At 36.4% G+C, this 27,350-nt stretch overlaps 1 protein-coding gene across 2 annotated transcripts in view; it reads left to right on the top strand.

The window, feature by feature from the left end:
* Mdga2 (MAM domain containing glycosylphosphatidylinositol anchor 2) overlaps nucleotides 1–27,350 on the top strand; it is a 725,366-nt gene that overhangs the window by 626,682 nt on the left and 71,334 nt on the right. The window contains exon 9 of one of the 2 annotated variants that reach the window (XM_041658245.1): nucleotides 3,977–4,246. The exons of the other annotated variant lie outside the window; for it this stretch is intronic. Coding sequence (XP_041514179.1) covers nucleotides 3,977–4,246 — 270 coding nt within the window. The remainder of the gene's footprint in view (nucleotides 1–3,976; nucleotides 4,247–27,350) is intronic. 2 annotated transcript variants of the gene reach the window in all.

Here is a 27,350-nt window from a genome sequence, read left to right on the forward strand (position 1 = left end):
TTGTGTAATTGCAAGCATAGCTGCTAATATTTATTTATGGAAATGAATTGTCTCTGCAGAAAAAATATCAAGGTGATTTTAAACTTCAAAATGTAGAAAAGAATCAACACGTACAAAGTGACAGAAATATAATGAACTCTAAAGGGAAAGCAGTAGGAATATGCTCCCCATGTTCTTCACTATCAGAAGACATTTCTATATGTAAATAGTTACATTAAGAACATTAAATATAGGTCTGACCATGCTCGCCAGCATAATAGCTGTGCAGAATTGCATAGAATGTTTATAGATTAAATCCGAATTATTGAACTAAAACACCAGAATACACTTAGCAGATTAAGTAGAGTTATAACAAGAATTAACAAATTGTGTTTACTCAGATGAATTTATTAATACTAATACACAGGAGAAAAACAAAAACAAACAGAAAGACTTTAGAGAATAGTTTTTAAAATGTAGAAGATATAGGAGAAAAGTCATCAAGTAAGGGTTTAAAGAAGACAAAAGAAGTTTTGTTTGAAGCGCTGATGATGAGACCTTTTCAAAATATCACAGATGAAAGACAAATTTGAACTAAAAGCTATAAGCACATCAAATTGAAACCTCCAATTAAAAAGAAGCTCATACCTATACACACTACATGGAACCATAGACATCAAAGACAAAGAGATTTTGAAAGGAGCTAGGTGGAAAAAAATGAGCTCAAAATGGAAGGCTTTGAAATCAGTTTTCTACAGGATGCACGGTCATCCAAAAACAGTGGAGCTGTGTGTTGAAAGACAGAGAGAACTGCTAGTCTATAAAATTGTGTGCCTTGGAAAATTATTTTAATAATGAAAATATGCTTTGCATATAAATATCATATAGATAAGCAAAGATGTGCTGGGAAGCTCAGAATAGTGACTACAGAAACAAAGGAAATGATCGCAGGTCTGAAGACTTAATAAATTAAGGAACACACAGCTAATGAACTGGGTCATAGAAATGTAAGCATTGCAGCTGATGTGAAATAGAATTTCCAAGCAAGGGAGAATTAAATTCATGAGCTGGTAATATATGTCAGGATATGAGTTAAAGAAGGAGAAAGTTTTCAGATTTAGTTTTTCTCTAGATCCTTGGCTATGGAATCAAAATAATAGGAAAAGTGGGCAAATCCCAACTGGCAGCAAGAAAAGGGTTGGATAATTATTTAATTCAACAATCAAAGAGAAGGCAATAAGAAATCAAAACTTGAAAACAAATGCAAAATGAGAACAAACAATTTTATCCAGATGTAGGTGGATGAAGTACTGAATGTCAAGGGGATAGGTTGCCAGGCTCTCAGAAATGATGGAGGATAGGCACAGGCTGGTCAGAAGGAGCCTGGGAAATGTAGTGACACTGAAGCTTCAGAGTAAAAACTAGTCAAAATGTGAAATGCAAATACTAGATAAATAATGTACGAGTAGCTAGCTACATTACTATAGAAAATAAACTCTTAGAAACGAAGCTTTAGAGATCACGATGAGTTTACAGTAATAAAACCTGAACTCATGAAATTTAAAAGGGGTATATTTTTGAAGTACAGTTAAGAAATAGGTATAGCAAAAAGAAGATAGAGTTACAAGAGAAAAATTTAAAGCTACGAAACCCTTTTAGATGATGCTAAAACTGGTCAAGGTTTACCCAACTAAAATAAGTAGGCAATTGCTCAGTTAACCAATCAGTCTTGCCAGACATGATCTGACCAATGAAAACACACTTTCACACTATACAACGTTTCTTCTCCTCCCTTTTCCTCTGAGTGGAAGAGCTATATCCTGTCGTACAGAAGCACCAACGCATGTGGAAGACTGAGTCTATATGAACTTTTGTATAACCATGAGTCATTAAAATAAAGATTCAAAAGAAGAGATAACCAGAAATAGCTTGTATGCTTGGAAATAGACAGATTAGTGACCTAGGGGATAATAGGAGGAAGCCCTTGCTCCCAGTGTGGCTCACGTGTGCAGAGAATCAACTGCACACTAGATTCCCTTTCATTTCTTCCCATCTGTAGAACTAACCTCATTGCCCACCCCATCGAAAAAGCAATCACCTGTTTTCCCACTTAGTTCATAGAGAGTTGTTCACCTTTTTATTCTTTCTTTTTTAACCAATGCTGTCATTTTTCTGCAACTTGCCTTGTCCTCTCTGCTTCGTGTTCTCTTTTCTACTACAGAATTTTCTTACTAATTGGTAATATTATGACTAATAATTTGATCATGTAAGTCTTTTATTTTTTATAATTATCCTAACACTGACTATAAACCTAACTCTGTATCACGAGACTGAGGTATCCTTGAACAGACTTTCCTGCCTTGCTACTGTCATTTTCTCCAGAGTCATGGTGGCACTTTATCACTGATTCTGTTGGTGCCTTTGAATTCCTCTGAGCATTCTTTCCTCACTGGATCCTTTAAACGCACCCTTCTCTCATACCTGGAAGGTGCTTCATTATGGCATACATATGTCTTTCTTTTTTACAAGACACAACACAGGCACTACCTTTCTTAAAACACCTTGTCATTGTTGTAACATGAAATATATTAATGCATTTTCTTGCATGTAGAAAAAAAATCCATAGTGCTTTTATGGAAAGGATACAAAGAAAAAAATGAATAGATAAAATCAGAATAGATAGAGAGGCTTACCAATGTTTGCTGAAAGGAATAAGAAAGACCATTCAGTAGACTGATAACAAGAAAATAGATTGAAACTACTTAACAGGCAACATAGGGTGAGAACAATTCCAGACTGACAATAACCAATTTCCAAAACCTGTGATCAGTGTGAAGTAAGAACCGTCAGGTACAGCTGTGCCATTTTTGTTTTTCGTTTTTGTTGTTTGATGTTTCTTTGTTTGTTTGTTTTTTTTTGTTTGTTTTTTTTTTGTTTTTTTTTTTTTGAGACAGGGTTTCTCTGTGGCTTTGGAGGCTGTCCTGGAACTAGCTCTTGTAGACCAGGCTGGCCTCGAACTCACAGAGATCTGCCTACCTCTGCCTCCCAAGTGCTCGTGGAGCTGTGCAGTTTTTATACTGGACAATTTACAAGAGTTCCATAAATGTCAAGTTAAGGGTGGAGTTGCCGAACATTTCATCCCTGTAGGATTTCACAGCTTCCAGTGACATCATCCACTTCAGAATGTAACTTTTATCTGGAGGTTGCTAGATGGTTAAGCAAAGGTTTGATTTTGGGTGTTTAGCAATGAGATGTATGTATTTTTATATCCCTGAAATAGGGTATTGCAAATTTCATCATTAAAATCAAAAATATAATGTAACAAATATAAAAAGTTTTAATTACACAAAATATGTCAAATAAGTGTGCTGTTACAGTGGGATTAAAAGCCATTTTAAAGTTTGGTACAGTTTGCAAAATGTCCTTACAGTTTATGGATTGTGGATTTTCAATAAAAGGAAATCAAACCTAACCATTTAAAACACTGATTTATAAACATTTCTTACTTATTTTATAAACTAATAAGAACCAGACCACAGACTGCGCTCAACAAATGATAATTATAATTTACAGATGAAATAGAAGACTTTCTACTTCACAGTCTCACGCTAATGTGAAGCCTAGATTTTGTTCACGCATCCATAGCTTCATTGGTGCCTGAACATGATGTTTTTCCTGGAACCAGCTAGAAGGAAATAAGAATTTGTTCTTGTTGTTGTTTTACCTGTAAATGTTTGTTTTTTTCTTTTTGTTTTGATTTTTGTTTGTTTGTTTTTGGAAAGCAACAAGTCTCTTGACTGCCCACTCTGAGAAGACCTTATTTCCAAACTCAAGATGAAATTCTTCCATTTTTAGACATACTTCACCACCTTCCTCTTATATTCACCCACTGTAGCATATGTCCTTACCCCCCCCCCCCCCCGCATAACAGAATAGCCCAAAAGAGTTCTGCTTTGAAAGCCTCATCTTTCATCTGTTTTAACGTATCTTTCCCCAGATCCCCCAGCTGTGGAACCAGCATTCTTGGAAATCCGTCAAGGACAGGACAGAAGTGTGACCATGAGCTGCAGGGTCCTGCGAGCTTATCCAATACGAGTACTTACCTATGAGTGGCGTTTGGGCAATAAATTATTACGGACCGGTCAGTTTGACTCTCAGGAATATACAGAGTACCCTGTAAAAAGTCTTTCCAATGAGAACTACGGAGTCTATAACTGCAGCATCATAAATGAAGCCGGGGCAGGGAGATGCAGCTTTCTGGTGACAGGTAGGATACTAAATTAATTTGATTTTTTTAACAAATGATTTTAGAGCAACAGACCTTGAACTTAATGTAAATGCTGGTTGAAATCGTTTCGGGAATAGATAGGTGTGTAAATTTGTGATCTCACTGTTGTAGTTGCAGCTTCTATTCGATTATTTTCAGGGCAGGAAGGTCTGTCTTTCTGGTGAGAACAATGTCTGTGCCTGTAAAATAACATAGATACTTCTCTGAATTCAGATGAAGAGAGGAAGTCCTCCTGATCTTGTTTGTACATTTCAGTAATAACACAACTGATTGTGGTAACTGTTAGTTCTGAGATAAAATTTCAAGCTATGACTTGTGGTCTGGCTCTCATTTTTTATTAGTAGTAGCAATGCTTTGTTTTCTTACTTAGTTATTATCTTTTAGTGTCCAAGGATTAGTGTCTGAGTTTGATCTTGGCTTGTCACATGTTCTCAAATATTTCATGGCAGAGAAATAAATGGTATACTAAGTATGACAAGTAAGGAGAAGTACTAATACATTTTTATGCTGTTAACAACTGTATATTCATGTTGTATAGTTTTAGACCCTTATTGAAAGAATTATTCTGATATTCTCCATGCTATGGCAAATCTATTTTTGTGCTATTTTTTTGAGCCAGAGTTTTGGAATGTATTAAAAGAAAATTACCTTTTCAATGTTATTTTTGTTTTATGTAAAATTCTATTTAACAGTTAGAACTTTTGTGATATTGAAAAAAGAAGCTGACCCCTGTGTCATCTCTAAAAAGCTATTGTTAAAAAAAGATGAAAATATTCCCGACTGAAAACTTGTTCATTAGTGAGAAATCTGGTTGTTAAGATTTGATTTTGAATAATCTGTTTGTACTGGGTAGTTTTGTGTATCAATTTGACACAGGCTAGAAACATAAGAGGAAGAAGCCTCAACTAAGGAAATGCCTCTTTGAGATCGAGCTATAAGGCATTTTTCCATATAGTGATCAGTGCTGGAGGGTCCAGCCCACTGTGAGTGGTGCCATCTCTGACCTGCTGGTCCTGGATTCTATAAGAAGGTGGACTGAGTAAGCCATGGGAGGTAATCCTGAAAGCTGCTCCCCTCCATGGCCTCTACATCCGCTCCTGCCTCTGGAATCCTACCCACTTTGAGTTCTTATCCTGACTTCCTTCAGAGATAAACAGCAATGCTGAAGTGTAAGACTAATAAACCCTTTCCTCTCCAGTGTGCTTTTGGGGTATGGTGTTTTGTTGCAATAATAGAAACCCGAAGACATTCTCTAAAGCTGGGTTTCCTTTGAACCAATTTTGCTTCCTAAAACATAATATTAGATTGATGAAATTTCTTGGCTACCAAGGAAAATAAAGCAGTCTTCTCCACTGTACTCTCCTTCTTTTGATTTAACAAGCCTTTATTATGGTTCATATCAATAAAATCCTTTTATCATTTGATTCTTAAAGTAGACTATTAACACAAAGCCAAAATTTCCTACGACAATGTGTTTAGCTTGGGAGAAGGAGGGAAATGTCAGTGTAGTGAAGTTAATAAGGCCTGGAATGTTGTCTATTATTCAAGAGGAGATTTGCAATCAGCTAGTTTACTGATAATCTTTTTAAAGAAGTGTTTCATGTTTGTTTCTTTTGTGCACTTGTGTGTACTTGTATGAGGGTGTACTTTCATGTATGTGGAGGTCAGAGAACTTCTTGCAGGATTCATTTCCCTTAGGATGGAACTCCAGATGTCAGGGTTGGTTCCCAATGACCTTCTATGCTGAGCCATCTGACCCAGTTAGTCAGTCTCTACGTATTGCTTTCAATAGTAATAGGAATTGTGTAGAGGCAATTACTTTTCTCATGTTGACACAAATGAAGAATCTGATTTTCATCCATTAATCCTTTTAAAAAAAAGACATCATAAAATTAACTGGAAGCTTTTCAACTCTTTTGGCCTTAGATAATTTCCAATTTTCTAAAGTGATACTGTTCTTTAACTGACTGTCAGGCTTAGGACCATGCTGCTTCTGTAAGGTTTTCATTTGTTCCTCCTTATGTGATCCAAATTCTCTTTGAAAAGTAGAGGACAAGCTGAGACTAGAAGAAACTTTAAGCTCCATTCTTCCACCTCGCATCCGTAGGGTGCAGCAAGTGGATTTTGATAACCATGGAAAGGAATAGATTTGTTATGAGTTTCCTCACAGGGGGAAAGGAAATATCCACAGGCATTATTTTCTTTTTGTGGTGTGTGCTCTTCAAACTTCAGGTCAACATTATTGTTTCAAGATCTCCTCACAAGATGAAGTGTTTAAAAAAAAAAAAACAGAAAAGGAAAAGATCAAACTTTAAGTAAAGTACAATCGAGGGAAATACATGGGGGAATAGGCATTTTCATAAGTGCCCGTGGAAAAGCTTTTGAAAGACAGTATAGCTTTCCTACTGGATTATATAAGAATTACCATCCCTCAGGAGTTAGGGACAACTCAGAATTCTTCTCAACTAACATGAGACAAACAAGGGGCAAAGAATCTGGTGGTGTTGACCATGTTTACGTGTGGGGGAATTTTTACAAGCTTTTAGGAATAATATGACACATTGGTGTAGTAAAATTAACTCATTTGTAAACATGAACTTTTAAGTTGCTATATAGATATTTATATATGTATAGGCATGCTTTTATATCAGGACATAGACATTATATCTATATCTTAATAAACAGTTCTATGCCATGATAGCAGAGAGATAAAATGGAATTTTACATAATACTATGATGAAATTGTTCAACTTATGGAAAGTATTCTTAAGTGCTTAAAACACCTAGAATCATTGATGACATGACTTAGTATCTTTCTGTATTTGGTCCTAGCACATAATTTGACCCAGGAAAGATGGTAAATCTTTACTTATTAAATAGATCGGTGAATTAATAAAAACACTTTTTATTAAAAAGGAGAAAACTAGAACTGAAGCAGGATTAATAAAAACTCATTCAGAAATTGGGGTTCAACCTGAAGACCCAAAAAGCAAAGCAGCCCTGAGAGCTGCCTCCTCCCATTGTATACTCCTATCTGGGGGATTAAAGGTGTGCACCACGGAGTTAAAGGCATACATCATCTGGTCTCTATGGCAAAGTGGTGTGGTTACTGGGATTAAAGGTGTATATTATTACTGTGTGGTCTATAAGGCTGGTCAGTGAGGCTGTTTTACTTTTCTGATCCTCAGGCGAGTTTTATTTATTAAAATACAAGTAAAGTGCCATTACATAGAGTAAATTCATGTTTTAATTGGGAAAAGAAATGGTTATGAACAAAGATAAAGAGTAGGTCAGGTTGGAGATGAACAACGCATTTCACAACCTGCTCATGGATGACAGCAAGGTTGTGTCTATAGACTCACTTGGTAGCTCAAAACTTATACCATACTCTAAGAAGAAACGAGGGATAAGTTCAGACGTTTCAGAGAATATTCTGGCTATTGCAGGAGGGCTCTAAATATAATTGTCCGTATTCTCACAAGGGAGAGACAAAGTGAACTCTGAGAGATAAGAGGACAGACATTGAGTATGAGCTATTGTAAGCACAATCCCAAGAAGCTCTGATGTCACCTGGACTGAAAGAGAAGAACCTGTGCTCCTCCACTGCCTCACCAGGAGGGGGCGCTGTGCTATACCACGGCTTCGGGTTTTGTTTGCCCTTCAAAGCCAGAACACAGACACAGTAAACCTTAAGTCTTCAGTATGTAGTGCGTTTGATGGTGGCCGTGGATAACTAATACATGTATCTCATTGATCACTTTCCCAAAGAATTCTCTTTAAAATTGCAGCAAGGCAAAAAGGACTGCTGTGTCGAGTGTCTTCATGACGATTAGTCAGATTTCTCACGACTCAGGAGAGCTGTGCATTCTGATTATTCTCGTCTTCAGTAGCGCTAATGGGACCAGGTCACAACTAGCAGCCAGTAGATCAAAGCAACCTGAGAGATTTAACCTACAGATGGCATCCGTTTTTATATATTCGTTTATGTAACTCATCAGCAAAGAACTAGCAATATTCTCGGTGTTATAATGTCATCAAAATTTCATCAGATGATCAAGGGGAGAAATCTCCTGAAGCTTAATCATTGAGATGGGAAAGAGTCTATTAGCCAATTTTACCAAGAGTACCAGACATGAAAAAGTACATGGTTTTACTTCTTTTCGAAGAGATCGATCCTGTTACTTGTAATAAAATACAACATTGGTTTATGAGATCCCAAACGATTTATCAAATGTTCTGTTTGCTACTCCTGCATACTTAGCAATCAGGATGACAGGTCTAAGTGATTTCTCGTGTTGTTTCTAGCCATTTTCTCTCTGTAATTATTCAATAGTCTTATGATGGTAAAACTGTTTAAATTTGCATATGTGAGGGAAATCAGACTTTAAAATCACACATCAAAAAGAAAAGCTTTCAGTTTAACTTTTGATGAGCTGTTTAAATAAAATGTAGATGATGGTATCAGAGGAAAATATAAGCCTGGGTATTTGTTACTCTACTTTATATAACATAAGAATTAAAAGTAACATTGTTTTCATGTTTAGCCTAGGAAGGGAAAATAGAGCATCCTCTGGTTTCTAGAAAATACATTCAATTAAACTTATAAAAATTAGGAATTTAATATTTGGAAATCATTTTAGATTTTTTAAAAGAAAAACATAAAAAATAAATTACCCTTTTCAAAAAATTATCCAATACCAAGTAGTCATCCTGTAACATTATAGAGACTGAGCAATATGTTTATGTGTGTAGGCATATATATATATATATACATATATTATATAATACTATATTATTATATTATATACACAATTAAATAAAAAGAGACAAGAGGCCATGAATTTAATGGAGAGCAAGGGTAGATGTAATATGGGAGGGACTGGAAAAGGAAAAATGATGTAATTATATATTAATTAAAAAGTTGTATGTTAACACTAGACATGCAGTGTATTCTTATTGGCATAAACATTTTTATAGTTGAGTATGAAGACTATGTAACAGGTTCTTAGCTGAGGAAAGTTTTACAATCCTGAAAGTATTTGATAAATGTTTGTGGGTAAATAATGAATGTTGTAAACAGATATTTCCTATCCTAACTGCCTGATCCCAAATAACCAACTCAGAGGCTGAATATGAATTATAAATTCTCCACCAATAGTTCAGGCTTGTTAATAGCTAAACCTTACATTTATATTAGCTCATTTCTATTAATCTGTGTATCTCCCTGTGACTTTACCTGTCCTCTAGCATGTCTTGCTTCCTGGGCAGCTTGCTGGTGTCTCCCCAATTCTTCTCATCATTCTCAGTTTGCATTTCCTGCCTAACTTCCTACCTGAATACTGGCCTGTCACCTTTTTATTAACCAATGAGAGTAATATATATTCACAATGTAAAGAAGAATTGTTCCACAGCAAAATATGATATGCTAGATTAGATACTTCAACTAGAAAAATATTTTCCAAGTATTTGCCAGTTCTATAACTGCATAATTTTCTTCCTGTATTACTTGTGAGGACCTCATTGTCTTTGGGATACTATCATAGTACTTTATCTGAGCTTTTCCACTTTTGCCTGCTCTTAATTCCACATGTATATTCCTGGGATTTGCTTTGCTAACAATTTCTTCTTACAGTTATGTGAGAAATACTGGTGCTCTTTATGTCCTGTGAGATACAGAAGTGTTTCATTGCCATCATCCTTCAAACCCTTCACTCAAACCTCACAGAAAGTACAAGGAATTATCCCTACCTCAATTCTACAAGACACTTTAAAGTCACTTCAAACGAGATAACCGTATATGAAAGGTCAAATCTCTTTAGGACTCTGTTCCTTTGTTTTGCTGACACTTTATTGTGAGTTACTAATCCTGTGTGTTCTTCTACACTGGCCTTCATGTACTGTGATGATGTTGGCACATTAGTCAGTTGGCAGCATATAGGCTGTGATAACATATTATTTTGTAATTCATATAGTAATGTATTAATTATCCAGAGCATCCAAAGATACCAATAATCTCCAAGTAATCATAACTTAAATGGAATAGAAAATTATTTCACTCTGGTTGCTACCTGATGTATTAATCCCTAAACTCGTGTAAAAACTCTGCTGCAGAGTTCTCTGAACTATGGCCTGTTCTTTCCTATTGCTCAACCACCATCAAATCCACATCCCATTGCCTTAATGGCCTCTGGAATTCTCATAATTTTCCCTCATTTGAGATGAAAGTGAAATCTAATTCTTCTTGAGGCTTTTCCAATAATTGTATATGCCTCATTATTGAAAGTGGCTTAATCATTGCTATACCTGCCATAAATGTTGTGAGTACTGACTTTATTAGGAAATGAGTAAGTAACACTCCATCTCTTGTACGTGTTGAAAGGGTCTATCTTTGAAAATATCGCAATGAAATTAATCAAGTTTGTAAAGGAAAGTCTTGGATCTTCTGGTTTATCTTTGTAATTACTCTGCAGCTGTCATTAATCAGTTATGTATTACTGTTTAGTAACAAAATCCTGGGCCTTCCTGTCACATAGGAGCAGACACACTTAGTATCAGATGATGTTTAATGATAGGAAGTTCAACCAGAGATTCTTAGGAGATTTTACTGATAAACTATAGAAAACTCACTGTGCTACTTCTCATTTTTCATATATAAATTTTACAGTTAGAAGCAATACAAATCTAGCATAACTTAATTTCTGAATGTCAATACTCTAACATTTCTCTGTTCTGGAATATACTAAGGAATGTGCTACTATCTTGAAGTGCAACGTGAAGGAACTCTTTCCATACTTCTTTGTTTTATTAGAATACTGTCCTTTTTAGGTGGTGGTGGTGTGAACACCTTTAATCCCAACACACAGGAGGTGGAGGCAGACAAATCTCTGAGTTCAAGACAGCTCGGTCTACAGATAAGTTCCAATATGGTCAGGGCTACACAGAGAAACCCTGTCTTGAAATACAAAAGAAAAAAAATGACATCCTTGTGGCAATTGAATATTAGAGACTTTGCTATACACTGCCTGGGACCAGAGGTCATATTTAGTCCTGGAAAAATGCTTGCATAACCTAGAAGCTAAGTCTCCTGAATGGTCATGTGATTCAGGAACCAGCAAGAGGAATTTTCAGTTCAGGCACTCCAAAATAGAATCTGATACAATATAGCAGAGTCACAGAGGTGTCTTTCAGTCACCTTTGCCATATCATGTTAGATTGGGAAGAAAAAAAATCATCGTTTTCTATTACACTCAGTAGTAGAAAATTATCCAAAGGAGTATTTGAACATCATCTTATCATCTTACAGTTCGCCTACCATCCATAGCACCATTTCCCATCAGGGATGCCATCCGAATACAGTCATCTCTGAGTAAAATGCTTGTGTCTAGTGTAGTATTTAACTAAAGACTTCCTTCACAGTCTAATCTCTTTCAACATTCATGGTAAACAGGCTAATAGCTAGCAAGAAAAGTGCAGCTGTGACTATTTAATTTTCTCTCTTGTTTGGAGTATTTGTTTAAGGATTGTGTATCCTTAACTTTTCATTTCGCAAATTGCAAGATTGATATTAAAACCACCATTTTATTCATGTTCAGTATCAGCATATCAGCTACTACTGAACTGAAGAAATAAAGGTAGAGTGAGGTGTTTTAAATAAAGGAGCGAGCTAAAGCACCAAGGATAACTGGGGACAGGAATGCCCCCTAAGATGGGTTAGAGGGTTTTATAAGTTCGTTGCCTGGGAAAGTAATGGGGAAGAAATAAGACCAAAGCAAATTTAATTCTCCATAAAGTTTTAAAATTTGTTCTTGCTTTACAGTTCTGCATTTAATGAAAAATGACCAGATGAAAATATATCTTGATGTTTGGCATGACATCTTTTAGCAGTATTCTGTTGAGTTTATAATTCTTACAAATAAATTAAAATGAGCAATTTAAGGTTGTTTAAAAGCTATTCATAACTTGTAAGAAGGGTGGAGAATTTAAACTTTGAAAATAAATAGCAATTTCTAGTTTTATTCATTATAATAACTCTAAAAGAAAAAAATCTTTGTCAAATATTTTTACAGGGCCAGAATTCAGATTAACATTCTGGAATTCTATTTAAAAAGGATAAAATATACTAGTCAGTCCAAGTGTTTCTTCCAATACCTGATAGATTAGATAACTATTAAATAGAAAATAAGAATACTTCTTAGTAGTTCTTAAAATACAATATTCCTTCATATATGATGTAATTTCTTTAGAAAAGGTGGGACCATCAGATTTTGAGTAATGGAAGTTCAATGAGTCTGTGATACAATCACCAATGTTTTTTAGAGATGGCTTAATTGTAACTGTTATAAAAAATACTAAAGGAATTAATTTTTTTTACTTTTTTTTTATTGAGAAATGAAGAAAAAAAAAACAAGTTTCCACCTCCTCCCAGCCTCCCATTTCCCTCCCCCTCCTCCCCCCCTACGCCCCCTCCTCCCACCCTTCTCCCACTCCCCCACTCCTTTCCCCCTCCCTCTCCAGTCCAAAGAGCAGTCAGGGTTTTCTGCCCTGTGGTAAGAACTAGGACCTCCCACCTCCGTCCATATTTAGGAAGGTGAACATCCAAACTGGCTGGGCTCCCACAAACCCATCACATTACGTAGGATCAAACCCCCGTGCCATTGTCCTTTGCGTCTCATCAGCCCTCATAGTTCGCCATGTTCAGAGAGTCCAGTTTTATCCCATGCTTTTTCAGTCACAGTCCAGCTGGTCTTGGTGAGCTCTCAATAGATCAGCTCCACTGTCTCAGTGGGTGGGTGCATCCCTCGTGGTCCCGACTTCTTTGCTCATGTTCTCCCTCCTTCTGCTCCTCATTGGGACTTTGGGAGCTCAGTCCAGTGCTCCAGTGTGGGTCTCTGTCTCTATCTCCATCCATCACCAGATGAAGGTTCTATGATGATATGCAAGATATTCATCAGTATTGCTCAAGGATAGGGTCATTTCAGGTTCCCTATTCTCAACTGCCCAAGGAACTAACTGGGGACCTCAGCTTGGGCACCTGGGAGCCCCTCTAGGGTCAGGTCTCTTGCCAACCCTAAAGTGGTTCCCTTAACTAAGAATTGTGGTTCCGTGCTCCCCTGTCCAACCTTCCTTTATCCCAATCCTCCTGCTTTCCCAAGGCCCGACCTCCTTCCCTTCTAACTTTTCTCTCCCCATCTCCCCTTACCCCCAACCCACCCCACCCCAAGATCCCAATTTTCTCCCCGGCAATTTTGTCTACTTCCCTAAGCCAAGAGGATAACTATATGTTTTTCCTTGGGTTCCCCTTCTTACTTAGCTTCTTTAGATTCACCTATTGTAGACTCCGTGACCCTTATTTATGGCTAGGAACCAATTATGAGTGAGTACATCCCATGTTCATCTTTTGAGATATCATCTTACACCTGTGAGAATGGCTAAAGTCAAAAACACCAACGATAACCTTTGCTGGAGAGGTTGTGGAGGAAGGGGTACCCTCATCCATTGCTGGTGGGAATGCAATCTTGTGCAACCACTATGGAAGTCAGTGTTTCGGTTTCTTAAGAAATTCGGGATCAACCTACCCCTGGACCCAGCAATACCACTCTTGGGAATATACCCAAGAAATGCCCTATCATATGACAAAAGCATTTGTTCAACTATGTTCATAGCAGTATTATTTGTAATAGCCAGAACCTGGAAACAACCTAGATGCCCTTCAATGGAAGAATGGATGAAGAAAGTATGGAATATCTACACATTAGAGTACTACTCAGCGGTAAAAAACAATGACTTCTCAAATTTTGCATGCCAATGGATGGAAATAGAAAACACTATCCTGAGTGAGATATCCCAGACCCAAAAAGGAATTAATTTTTGATAATTAATCTAAATTAATGTGGGTATACCCATGAATTATAAAATGTATTATTTAAAATTATAATATAGACTAATGAGACTACTGTTATTACTTTAAAATATTACCAACACATGCGTAGGTATTATAGATTCAAGTTTCTAGATCATTTAAAAATATCCTTTCTAGAAAACATCATGAGGTACACATATTTCCTACTATATCTGAATTAGAACCTAAGCTAATTTTAAAAATTATTATCACAGAAATAATATGATATCTTAAATATTCTGTTTAACTATTTTTTATCTTCTTTATAAAAACCTGGATTTTTCTCCAAGCAAAGATGAGTTCATGTTACAGTGTCAAGACACTGGACTTGACAGAATACAGTAATGATAACGACTGAATTTAACAATTAAGGTCAATTTGAAAGTTGTAATTACCAGATCTTAATATGTGGGTCCAACATACAAGAATATCTGTATGACAGACATTTTTATTCAGAAAAAAATGATTACTATATCTTGAAACTACTGAGACAAAGAGAGCCAATAATTTATATATACAGAAACAGAGCAAAAAAACATGAACTTCAGACCCTCTACCGTGGACTGTCTTGTTTCACTTCTAAAATTCATATGTTAAAGCTCCAGCACTATGGGAGTTTGGGGCTCTTAGGAGGTAATTAGGGATGGGAGGACACAGGGTTCATAGTTGCTGAATACTCAGAATCACCAAAAGTCCACTGGGAAGAGTGGCTTCGAGGTCACTGCTTACACCAATGAATGCTGATGGAGTGAGTGAGGAGAGGGCACACCTTATCAAGAATTTTGCAGAGCAGTAAAAATTTAAGCTGAGGAAAACTCAAGATATAAAGATTTAGTAAGGAGAGAATAAATGTTTGACAAATTAGAGGACCCCAGGTTTGTGCAGGCTTTCCTGATCATGTCGTTAGTGTAACAAAGTCAGTGACGTTTGAAGCAGTGCTTTGCTAATCTCTGACTGTGGCTTTATTAATCTTGACCTTGATTATGAGCCTGCCATTAGGTACTGCCTGGTGTCCTAAGCACTGAGAATTAAATTTAAATTAAGTTCTCTTTACTCTCACAGCTCCCAGGAGGAAGCTGCAGTGTTCCTGGTCATCTCTTTGTAGAAGGTAGTTCAAGACAGAGATAGGTAGTTTGAATTTTTATTTTTGTTTTTTTCCTTTTTTATTACTTAAAAAATATCAATCCAAATTCCCACTCCCTTCCCTGCTCCCAATCCCCTCCCTCTCCCTCCAAGACCCTCCCCACACCCTTCAAAAAATAATTCTGTTTGGCCAATTGCTTAAGCATATTTCTGGCTAACTCATATCTTAATTTAACCCATTTCTAATAATCTGTGTATCACCACGAGGCTGTGGCTTACTGGGCAAAGTTCCAGCGTCTGTCTCCAGTGGGGCTACATGGCTTCTCCTCGACTCCACCTTCTTTCTCCCAGCATTTAGTTTAATTTTCTCCACCTAGTTCTGTTCTATGCTATCAGGCCAATCCAGTTTCTTAATTAACCAATGGTATTCACAGCACACAGAAGGGAATCCTTTTACTTAATTTATACATCATTACAGCAATAAAGAATATAAAAAGATGCTGAAGCTTCTGAGAATGCCTATATCCTTATTTAATAAATATAGCTAATGAATAAAAGAGATAGGTAGTTTGGGGCAGAGACAGGTATTTTGGGGGTAGAGACAGACTTATCAAAGGCCATACTTACTTACAATTTAGTATATTACAATTAGTTGCATTAGAAGCTATGTATTAAAATCATAAATATGTAAAAAGCAATAGTACCTACAATGTATTTCCAAAAGGGGAAATGTCTCACTACAGCTACCTATCCTGCCCACCTTGCTTCTTACAGCCTGCTTTTATCTTACCAGCATGAATCTTCGAACATAGTCAGTTCCAAGCATCTTTGTGTTTAATCATTAGTGTGGCTGGCTTTGCTGTTTTAACTGTTACACTCCATTTTTACCTTCCTATCCTTTCCCCCTGTAGCGTGGTGGGAAGCTTGTCATTTTCAGCATGGCCCATATCCTTTCCAGTCTAAAACAAGTAAATCCCTGACTCAACAGTGAGTTATAATAAGTAATTGTGAGTCCATATTTAGAGCATTGCTAACACTAAAATATGATAATATTTGGGAAGTGGAATTAATATAGACCTCAGCTGAGTGTTATAATATGAATTATAACAGGAACTGACAGATTAAAACAGCATGATTTAAGCCATAAAAGGATTCTTAGGAAGTTTATAAATAATATATAAAAAAAGATCGAATATATTTGGGATATTCAAAATTGTTCAAGAGTAGGACAAAAGATGAAAAGAGCTTTGAAGGAACAAGATGACAGACAAATTCAAGTATTTTAATGATTTCATTAAGGATGAGTGAAATTAGCACCCCAGTTAACTGTCAAAAGCTGGTAGATTGTGTTCTTTGAAAAAAATGAATTACAATACATATACTGTGATATCCCAGAGTCATACCTTAAAAGCAAAGATATAGGCTGAGTATGAGGGATATATAATGGGAAAACTTGAGAGAACTGACATGTCTGTATAATTATTTTTAAAGTAATTTTAAGGTAGTGAATAAGAACAGTTAAATCTCATTTAATAATTTGAAAAGGATTCTACATAAATGTACACATAACAATAGAACCCAAAATTCAAAAACTAAGAACTGTACTTGGATAGACTACTATAAAATTATAGTTGACTATTTTAATATTCATATATCAAAAGTTGGTATAACATGTAGACATAGAGTTGTCAATTGTTTTAGAAATATGAACTACTCCATTAAGCATATTCAACTGGCTCATATTTATAGAGCACTGTAACATCTACATGGAATGCTCAATGAAGTGGATGCTGTATTAATTAAACTACTTCTAAGATTGGAAGGAATGAAAAATTAGTCATTCTAGATACCAATGCTATGCTGGAGGTCCTTGGAACTTAAGAATCAGAAAAGTATATGACTTGGAGAGAAAGAAGTAGAACTACATTTTTCCTTGTCATGTCTTTATAGAAAAACTATGTAATATGTAGTAAAATAAATTTAAATTAATAACATAGTTTAAGAATGGCATAATATAAGATTGTGTGAAATCAGTGATTATTTCTGTGCAGAGTATCCCTTAGCATTTGTAGGGGATTGATTTCCATGGCCCCACAGATACCAAAGTCTCTGAATATTCAAATTCTTCATTCTGAATGACAGTATTTGCATAAAATCTCTAGATGTCCAATTGTACACTTCAATAACTCGTTACTTACAATACCTAGTGCAATGTCTAGTACAATGTATATGATATGTAATAGCTGCTAGCAGTATTCTTTAAGAAGTAGTAACCAAAACAGAACTCTATACATGTTCAGTACAAACACAATTTTTCTTATACATGTTTAGGCCATGGCTACTTAAGTCTACATATTCAACTTATGAATACACAGGTATGGGTGTAATGACTATTTTGAATTTTCAGTGTGAAAAATTTACTTCTAATGAATCCAAATAGAAATGAATTCAATAAAAAGTATGTAACACACAAAATGAGAATTCCAAAATATTTTTTTAAAAAATAAGTTAAATAAAAATATTCCACATTATTCTTTGTTCACATTCATGGATGGAAAGAATAGATATTACTTTGATGTAGATGTTTTCCAAACTTCTCTATGGTTCAAAGTAATCCTAATAAAACTTCCTTTGTTTTGTTTAGTAGGAAATCAAACATTTATTCTGGACTTTATATTATATTTGGATATGTGAAGGAAAAGTTAAACAAAGTTATACTATCTCACTTGAATGCCTTCTGTAAAGTCAATTTAATCAAAATAGTGCAGTTCTGAATAATGATAAATAAATGCATCATTGAGATAGAATGCAGAGTGCAGAAATAGACTTTTAGGGTTACATCCCTAGATTAGTTGACAAGTTAAAAACACCAGCACAATCTACTGGAGAGCAATAGTTTTCTTGGGGACAGCGGAGGTAGTTGAGTATGTAAATGCTTGATGAGTAAGTATTAGGACCTAATTGTGGATCCCCCAAATCCATTTATAAATGACAGTGTGATGGTAGGGATCTGTAACCACAGGACTCCTAGGAGCGCACTGGCCACCCAGTCCAGTCCAAACAATGAATTGCAGGTTCAAGGAGAGACTTGCCTCAAAAAGTAAGTTGGGAAACAAAGGAGAAGACTATTCTTACATTCACCTGTGGCGCATACACATACGCACACACACACACACACACACACACAGAGCTATTACTTTAGATATATTGTACTGGAACAACTGGATATCTATATTAAAAATCCTAAAACAATAACTCACATTACGTGCAAGAATAAAACTGACTACAGATCTAATTATGAGTAAAAATTGCAATGTTCTGTAAGAGGAAATCAAAATAAATTTGCAAATATAAAGACTTTTCAAAACCAAAACAAAGATCAGTTATTAAAAAATTAGACTTTAATAAAAATGCAGGCTTCTGTTGGTCCAAAATACTAAGAAATGAAAAATCAAGAAACAAAGAACCTAATATCTCAAGTATATAAAGAATCCTTATAACTCAATAAGAAAATATATAACTTCAAACTGACAAAAACCTTGAGTAGACATTTCACAGACTGGTATATAATTGGTCAATATCTATATGAAAAAATCATCACTATTATTGTATATCATAGAAAAATCTTTATACCACATTTGTAGTAGTAGGGGCGGCGAGGCTGCGTCCACGGCACCCGGCCGCCCCCAGGGCTAGCTTTACCCGAAATAATTACACGGAAACTGTATTCTTTTAAACACCGCTTGGCCCATTTCTATCTAGCCTCTTCTAGGCTTGCTCTCACACCTGGACTAGCCCATTTCTAATAATCTGCTGTAGCCCACGAACTGGCTTACCAGGAATGATCTTAACCTTCTTCTGTCTGGAGTGGGAGAATCATGGCAACTCTCTGACTCAGCTTCTTTCTCCCAGCCTTCCGCTCTGTCCACTCCACCCACCTAAGGGTGGGCCTATCAAATGGGCCTAGCAGTTTCCCTACTGCCCAACCAATGAAATCAACAGATTGATATATGACACTCCCACATCACACATTGAAGTCATACCACAAGCAACATCAATTATGTTTACTAAAGTTTAACTGGCTGGAAATATCAAATGTTGAACAATTCAAATAACTAATTCTATCACATACTTCTGGCGATAATGTAAAATGAGTTTAAGAAATACAAAACATCATGGGCCCTTATCAATTGACTTAGCAATTACCCTAGTTGAGTATAGAACACTAGTGAAAGTGTATGTCTGCTCAATGTCTGGGCAGTGTTACCTGTATGTAATAGCATCAAATTTTGAGAAAACAAATCTCTATCGCGAGGTGAAAGTAAACAACTTTTGATACATGCATTTTACTTAGAGAGACTCAAAGAGCTAGTGAGACCTACAACAGTATTAGTGGTGTTCACAGCAGTATGGTTATTGAAAAAAGTTATACTTGTAAGTAAATTAATATTTTAACAGATAACACTAATCTTTAAAAACAGAAGAAAATAATTCTTGCTTCTCTAAGACTCAGATTCTTAAAAGTGATTTCAAAAGTTCAGGATCTATGTCATGAAGTACAAATTATGAAATAATACATATTTTTTCCAAACTCATGAAAATTTGCACTTGAAATGTGTGCAAACGGGAGATTAAGGCTATAACTCTACGACAAAGAGCTAGGGTAGCTTCCACGAGGTCTTGAATTCAATCCCCAACTCTGTAGTAATGAGGTGTGTTACAGCTCAGTGGAGCACAACTGAGTACATGGATAATATGCTATTCACCAACTTAATTGCCTTGAACACAGAAAATGCTTCACAATATCTACGATAATAGTGTATATAAATTTGAAATCTATATTTTGCTTACAAATGATGCAAAAATAATTTGTCTAATACGCTGCATCCATTTTCCCTCCGAACCTGTATCAAGCTACTTCTTTTTAGGTACTTTAAGTGGGTCATACTTTGTGGTATTTTCCTTCCTCAAGATAACTGCTATTAATTTTTTCTTAGTTATGTGCCTTGTTTCAAAAGACAGAATGACCTAATAAATCAGTATCAAAAGACATATAAAATTTAAATGGGAACGATATGGATCAGATTGTATGTGCTCACCATTTTCTAGGTGGACAGTGTCATTGCTGTTCAGATAAAGGGCAAACAGGTATCGGCAAAACTAACAAGGGTCGGGGATTCCAAGCTTTTTCTCACAGCTTCCTTTTCTATTTTGGAGTCTGCATGAGATAAACGGTCTGAAATCTCAGCTTCCCATGAGAAAAGAACATATATTCATTAGTGTCAATGAAGAAAACAGCATTAACTTTTTAAATGCACAGTGTGTGTGTATGTGTATGTATGTGTGTGTATGAGAGAGAGAGAGAGAGAGAGAGAGAGAGAGAGAGAGAGATGCCCTTTCTTTTTTCTTAAGGACCACTTTAGCATTAAGTACCTCAATAAAACACTACCAAGTACAAGGATGATATTCACCAACTAAATTGGCTTGAGCATAGGCAGTGCTTCATAAATTTTCATATTAATCATGTGTACAGGTCCTGCCTTGTGTTCCTCCACTCACTTCCCTCACTGATGTGCTATAACCTGGTATAACCTGGGACTTTTAAAATGAAATAAAGCCTATTAATTTGAAGTTCTTTCTCTATCCTGTTCTGAAAATCATATTCACAGATGTAGTAATTCTTCGGAGTTGTAGTTAAATTGACTCTATGAATTCGAGTTGTTCGTTTTGGAGACAACGAATATACCTAGAATGATTGTCACATGGTGTCTATATTCACTTTCAATTGCTATGATAAACACCATGCCAAGAAAGCATCATTGAGAGGAAACGGTTTATTTCATCTTAGAATCTCAGGTTATAGCCTATGACCGAGGATGTCAGAGTAGGAACCCAAGGCAGGAACTGAATCAGAGCCTTGGAGGAACGGTATTTACTGGCTTGCTTCCACTGCCTGCTAAGCTCACTCTCTTATATAACCGAGGTCCACCTGCCCAGGTGTGGCACTGTCCAGAATGGACTGGGCCTCGTCACGTCACTTATTGATTAAGAAAATGCCCCAGAAACGTGCCTATACGCCAGTCTGATGGATGCAATTCCTCAATTCATATTCCTGCTTTCCAGATCATCCTTCTTTGTGTCAATTTGACAAAAGCCAACCAGCAGACATAGATATAGAGTGGGAATAAAACCAATAATTGAAAGAATCAAAGGACATTTTAGATCAGTGAACTCACAGCTGCCTTCTAAACCTCCAATCATCTGCTTAATCACCTGGCACCTGTCCGTCATCCTGACGGATGTTTAATGGATGAGAACACTGTAGACCGTGTTTCCAGGGCATGCGAGAAATTGGACACAAAGCAGTCAGAGAGAGAGAGTCTTGTGTCATAGTTCAGAACATGATGTGTGTTCTTTTTCCACTGAAGAGATTGTGTGCATTTTTGTGCATGTGTGTAGTGTGTACATGTGTTCATATATGTGTGTCTGTCTGCCAGTGTGTGTGTACTCACGTGTGCATGTTGGGTAGAAATGTAAGTTGAAGAAATTAATAATAGGTTTTTTTTCTTTTATAAATTCGATTTTTGGTTTCAAAACAGGCTATAATCAAAGTCTTACAATCTCATGTTACCCAAGGGGAGATTTCTTGTTTGAGAAATCTACTCACATTATTCTAATAAGCTTTGTCTTAATTTTAAGATGCCATCAAGGCAATAATTTCTATAAGCCCTGGGATCTAATTTTGGCCAAACAACCATTTCAAAATCAGAGCCAAACCAGAGAACGCCTTAGCACAGGGAAAAGAACTCTTAATTTGAAGCCCTTTCTTTATCCTGTTCTGGGAATCGTGTTCACAGATGTAATTATTCTTGGGAGTTGTAGTGAAATCGACTCTAGTAATTCAAGTTACACGTTTTGCGGAAAACAAATGTTCCTAGAAGACAAACAGTATGGCTTCAGGACTTCTCTGTAATTCTTAGGAGCACACATCTCATTCCCTGTCTGCATGGCCTTTGTGGCGTTCATCCTCAGGGATGGAAAAACCGCCCATGGGTGCAGCAGCAGCCCCTGCCAAGAAGTTAATGCTCACACCATGAACATTCAGTTCTCTCAGTCTGAGGGTGTTTAGGCCAGTTTATCCATCTGTTACCTCACGTGCGTGTGCACACCCAAGTCCTTCATATGAATGCAAGGCTTTCAGGTATATTGCTACCAGTCAGTTTTAAGAAAGAGTTTTGGAGAAGTCTGAATGCATTTATTGGTTGCTTATTACATATTTGTTATTCCTGAGTTAAATGTTTAATAGTATATGAATAGCTCTCATGGACAGATTTGGTCAGTCACTCTATCTCATTAAAACTTCCTGAGTTGATAACGCTTTTAGAAAATGATACAATATGACAGGTACAAAAAGTCCCAGGTACACAATTATAATTTGTGTTTGTTTCTTCCTTACAGAGGGCAGAGTAAGCGGGCCTACTGCCTTTTTCATTAGTGACTGTAGCATTATTGCAGGTTATTCGCTAGTTTCTGTATATAAATTAAGGACATGGAGGAGGGGTGTACCTTCTCTGTATAAATATGTCCTATTTAGAAGGCAGCTGTGAGTTCACTGATCTAAAATGTCCTTTGATTCTAGGACATATTTGATGATAATTGTGACAGAGTCTAGATTTTTATCCCTCATGTCCAGGTAGGCAAACAAAATCAAATGTGAGCAACCATACCCAGAGGTATTGAGCCTGGAGTAGAAAGCATCTGGACGGTGATCCAGATCAATTTTTTTGATGTCATAACTATTCACTATATTCTCCTGTTGCTTAAGATAGATCCTCTATTTTGCTTAATGCAAATTTGGAACCTAACTTGAAAATGAAGTAATTCTAACTTCAACAGATATTTTTTCCTTTCTTCTTCTCTTTGGTAGAGGACTAAGAGTTGCATTTTGTTTTGTTTTGTTCTTTGTTGTTGTTCAGTTTTTTGTTTATTTGTTTGTTTTATTTGGATTAATTGTTTAATTTTCTGAGACATGGTTTATCTTTGTAACAGCCTGACTGTCGTGGAACTCACTCTGTACGCCAGACTGGCCTCAAACTCACAAAGGCCTACCTTTGCCTCCTGAGTGCTGGAATTAAAGACATGCGCCACCTCCACCCAGTGCACGTGTTTTATTGTATGTTCTTTGCATTATCCGGTGGGTCTGTCACTACTTTCCTCATTATATAATTGTATGGTGACTCTGATTCACAATCATTTTATGAATGCTCAGGACCTACTGTAAAAACACAGGCAGAGGCTAACAGCTTCCATTATTTTAAAGTTTATTCTTTTTTTTTTTTATTGAGAAAAGAAGGAAAAAAAAACATAAACAAAAAACAAGTTTCCACCTCCTCCCAGCCTCCCATTTCCCACCCCTCCTCCCACCCTTCTCCCCCTCCTCCCACCCTTCTCCCCCTTCCCCCACTCCTCTCCCCCTCCCTCTCCAGTTCACAGAGCAGTCCGGGTTCCCTGCCCTGTGGTAAGTCCTAGGTCCTCCCCCCTCCGTCCATATCTAGGAAGGTGAACATCCAAACTGGCTAGGCTCCCACAAAGCCAACACATTAAGTAGGATCAAAACCCCGTGCCATTGTCCTTGGCGTCTCATCAGCCCTCATTGTTCGCCATGTTCAGAGAGTCAGGTTTTATCTCATGCTTTTTCGGTCACAGTCCAGCTGGCCTTGGTGAGCTCCCAATTGATCAGCTCCACCTTCTCAGTGGGTGGGTGCACGCCTCGTGGTCCCGACTTCTTTGCTCATGTTCTCCCTCCTTCTGCTCCTCATTGGGACCTTGGGAGCTCAGTCCAGTGCTCATGTGTGGGTCTCTGTCTCTATCTCTATCCATCACCAGATGAAGGTTCTATGAAGATATGCAAAATATTCGTCAGTATTGCTCTAGGATAGGGTCATTTCAGGTTCCCAATCCTCAGCTGCCCAAGGAACTAACTGGGAACCTCATCTTGGGTACTTGGGAGCCCCTCTAGGGTCAAGTCTCTTGCCCACCCTAAGGTGGCTCCCTTAACTAAGAATTGTGGTTCCGTGCTCCCCTATCCACCTTTCCTTTATCCCAATTCTCCTGTTTCCCCAAGTCCCCCCTCCTTCCCTTCTACCTTTTCTCTCCCCATCTCCCCTTACCCCCATCCCACCCCACCCCCAAGATCCCAATTTTCTCCCCGGCAATTTGGTCTACTTCCCTTAGCCAAGAGGATAACTATATGTTTTTCCTTGGGTTCACCTTCTTACTTAGCTTCTTTAGGTTCACCTATTGTAGACTCCGTGACCCTTATTTATGGCTAGAAACCAATTATGAGCGAGTACATCCCATGTTCATCTTTTTGGATCTGGGACACCTCACTCAGGATAGTGTTTTCTTTTTCCATCCATTTGCATGCAAAATTCTAGAAGTCATTGTTTTTTACTGCAGCGTAGTACTGTAGCGTGTATATATTCCATACTTTCTTCATCCATTCTTCCATTGAAGGGCATCTAGGTTGTTTCCAGGTTCTGGCTATTACAAATAATACTGCTATGAACATAGTTGAACAAATGCTTTTGTCATATGATAGAGCATCTCTTGGGTATATTCCCAGGAGTGGTATTGCTGGGTCTTAAAGTTTATTCTTAATCAGGGTATTATCAGTGTTAGTGCTGTTTGCCTTGAATTTTAATAACATCTTGTTATATTAATCAATACCCATTTGAGAAATTTTAGATTTACTATTTTTGGTTTGCATTTTAAATGGTCTCCTCGCTCTCATCCTAATAATTATCTCATTTCCCATTCACATCATTGTTATAATGGAGTACCCGGGAAAATAAAAATTGAGGCATATAATAAAGTTTCCCCCAAAACATGTGGAAACTGTGTGGATAATTTCAGAATAGCTGAAATATAAAGTGAATGTTCAGCAACTAATTTTATCAAACATGCTTCTTCATAGTTCAGGCCTAGGCTATTATGTTCTTTTTAGCATAGGTGTTGTTCCAGGTACCAAACTGGGTACTGATGATACAGTGTCCTTAGAAGTGTCTAGTTTGGTAAAGAAGATGAGAACTGCATGTGACATCCATAAAAGACTCTAGTCAGTTTAGAAATGTTATCCTCCTCTTGTTCACTCAGCATAAAGAATAACTTTGGCATCAATAGAAATGTTAATTATTATTTCACAGATGGCCAACAGTTCCTCTCTTTCATTCTCTAATACACAAATTCGCCAGTTTTAATATATTTTTGTATCATTTTTATTTCCTGTTTCTATTATTGAATGGCTAATACTGCTGCAATATTAGCCTCTCTTCATTGACCTTCCTGTCCACATATAGTGGGATGCATGTTTGTGTGTTTGTTTTGGTGGATTTTGAAATTAGAGTCATTTGAACAGGACAGGCATATATGTCCCAGCCAGTGAGACCTTGGCTTTCCTGTGTACAGCATCAGTAGCAGACGATATTTTTTTATTCATAGCAATATTCTTACTCCTTAATGGCGAGTGGCAGTCTCTTTCTAGAACACAACATGGCTGAGGTTCCAGCTTCTGTTGACATTCTCACATATGGTGACATCACTTATTCAGTAGTGTCGTCTTTCTGGGCCTAAATATTCAACTCAAATGAGTATAAAAGCCAACATTTCTCTTGTCACAGATTGTTATTCATTGTCTTCTTTAAAAAATCTGTGTTCTTTGACTCCTGAACAATTTTTATTTGTTTGTTTGCAAGCTTAAGCATACTTTCACAATAACATTTGCTGTAATATATAATCCAACATCCTTGGGCAGACATGTGAAAATAATTAGCGTTTTAACTAGCTATGTCATCTCAACAATTCATCACGGTTTATTCTGGTGGGAATTTTACTTTTCAATATTTTGGAATATAAAGCGAAATGGACCTATATAAGTTATTTGATGATCCCTCAACAAATTAAATTAATCTGATATCTCTCATACATATTCAAACATATTCTGTAATCCTCTCCTTTGCTAAGGTAAATTTACATATTTATCTTCCTGCAGCTTCTTTTCTGAAATATTGACTTTACAGAGCATATATTTACTCTTGCCCACTATCACTTCCTTTCCCCTTTGTTTCTGCATATATATGCAATGTTACTTAGCACTAGAAGTCAGTTCATATAACCTAAAGCATTTTAATGCTTTAAATGCAAATAATTACTTCAGTATATTTATTTGTAGCTTTATGTTTGAAATTGTATTTGAAAAAAACTGTATTATCATTTAACAGGATTTTTTTGCAAATATACTGTTCATTTTGTTATATACATTATGTGCAAAACTCTGAGTACTACAATTATTTCTACCTGTATATTTTAAGAATGTTGTAAAACCTAAGATCAATATATTAACATGCATAGTGCTTCTAAAAAAATGATTTCCAAATTTAAATAGTGGATATACATGTAGGTCAGCTAATCTAAAAATTTCAAACTGGAGCATGCATAAAAATAAAACTAGAATATAAAAAAAAGTAAGAGAAAATCTTTGCCTTCTCACAAGAACTAGAAGGAAGCACAGGTTCTGCAAATAGAAAAAAAAAAGTTGGCAATTCTTTCTCCATTCAGCTAGCAGATGTCATGTTTGGGTGTCAGAGCTCAGAACTGCATGCCTGCCATGGCAATGTGGCATTTCTCTTACACATGAAAGAGAATAAATATAAATCAGCAGAGAAAACATTTCATATGTGTTTTTAAAAACTATGAAACATCTATAACAATGGCAGAATTTATTACTAACAAATAGTATTTGTTATACTATTTATGTCTCCTCTGTAATTCTTAGACTGCATAAATTAAAAGGGAAGTATTATCAAACTCTATTTTTAATTTTGAATGAAAAATATTACTGTGTTAATTATTTGTCTATATCATTTTCACCTGCTATCGATATGTCTGCTTAGCTCAGCATTCCCTCATCTGTCATAGGAGCTATTCAGTTCATCTCAAAAATTTTCTCACACACTGCTCCAAGAAAATTATTATAAATTCAGTTCATTCATAGAGTGTTTTCACTTTTAGTTAGTCATAAACCAGCATCAGTTTATTGATACC

This window comes from Microtus oregoni, unplaced genomic scaffold (genome assembly GCF_018167655.1).
Source record: "Microtus oregoni isolate MIOR12 unplaced genomic scaffold, Mior012 000009F_ref0000495, whole genome shotgun sequence".
Classification (NCBI taxonomy): Eukaryota; Metazoa; Chordata; class Mammalia; order Rodentia; family Cricetidae; genus Microtus; species Microtus oregoni.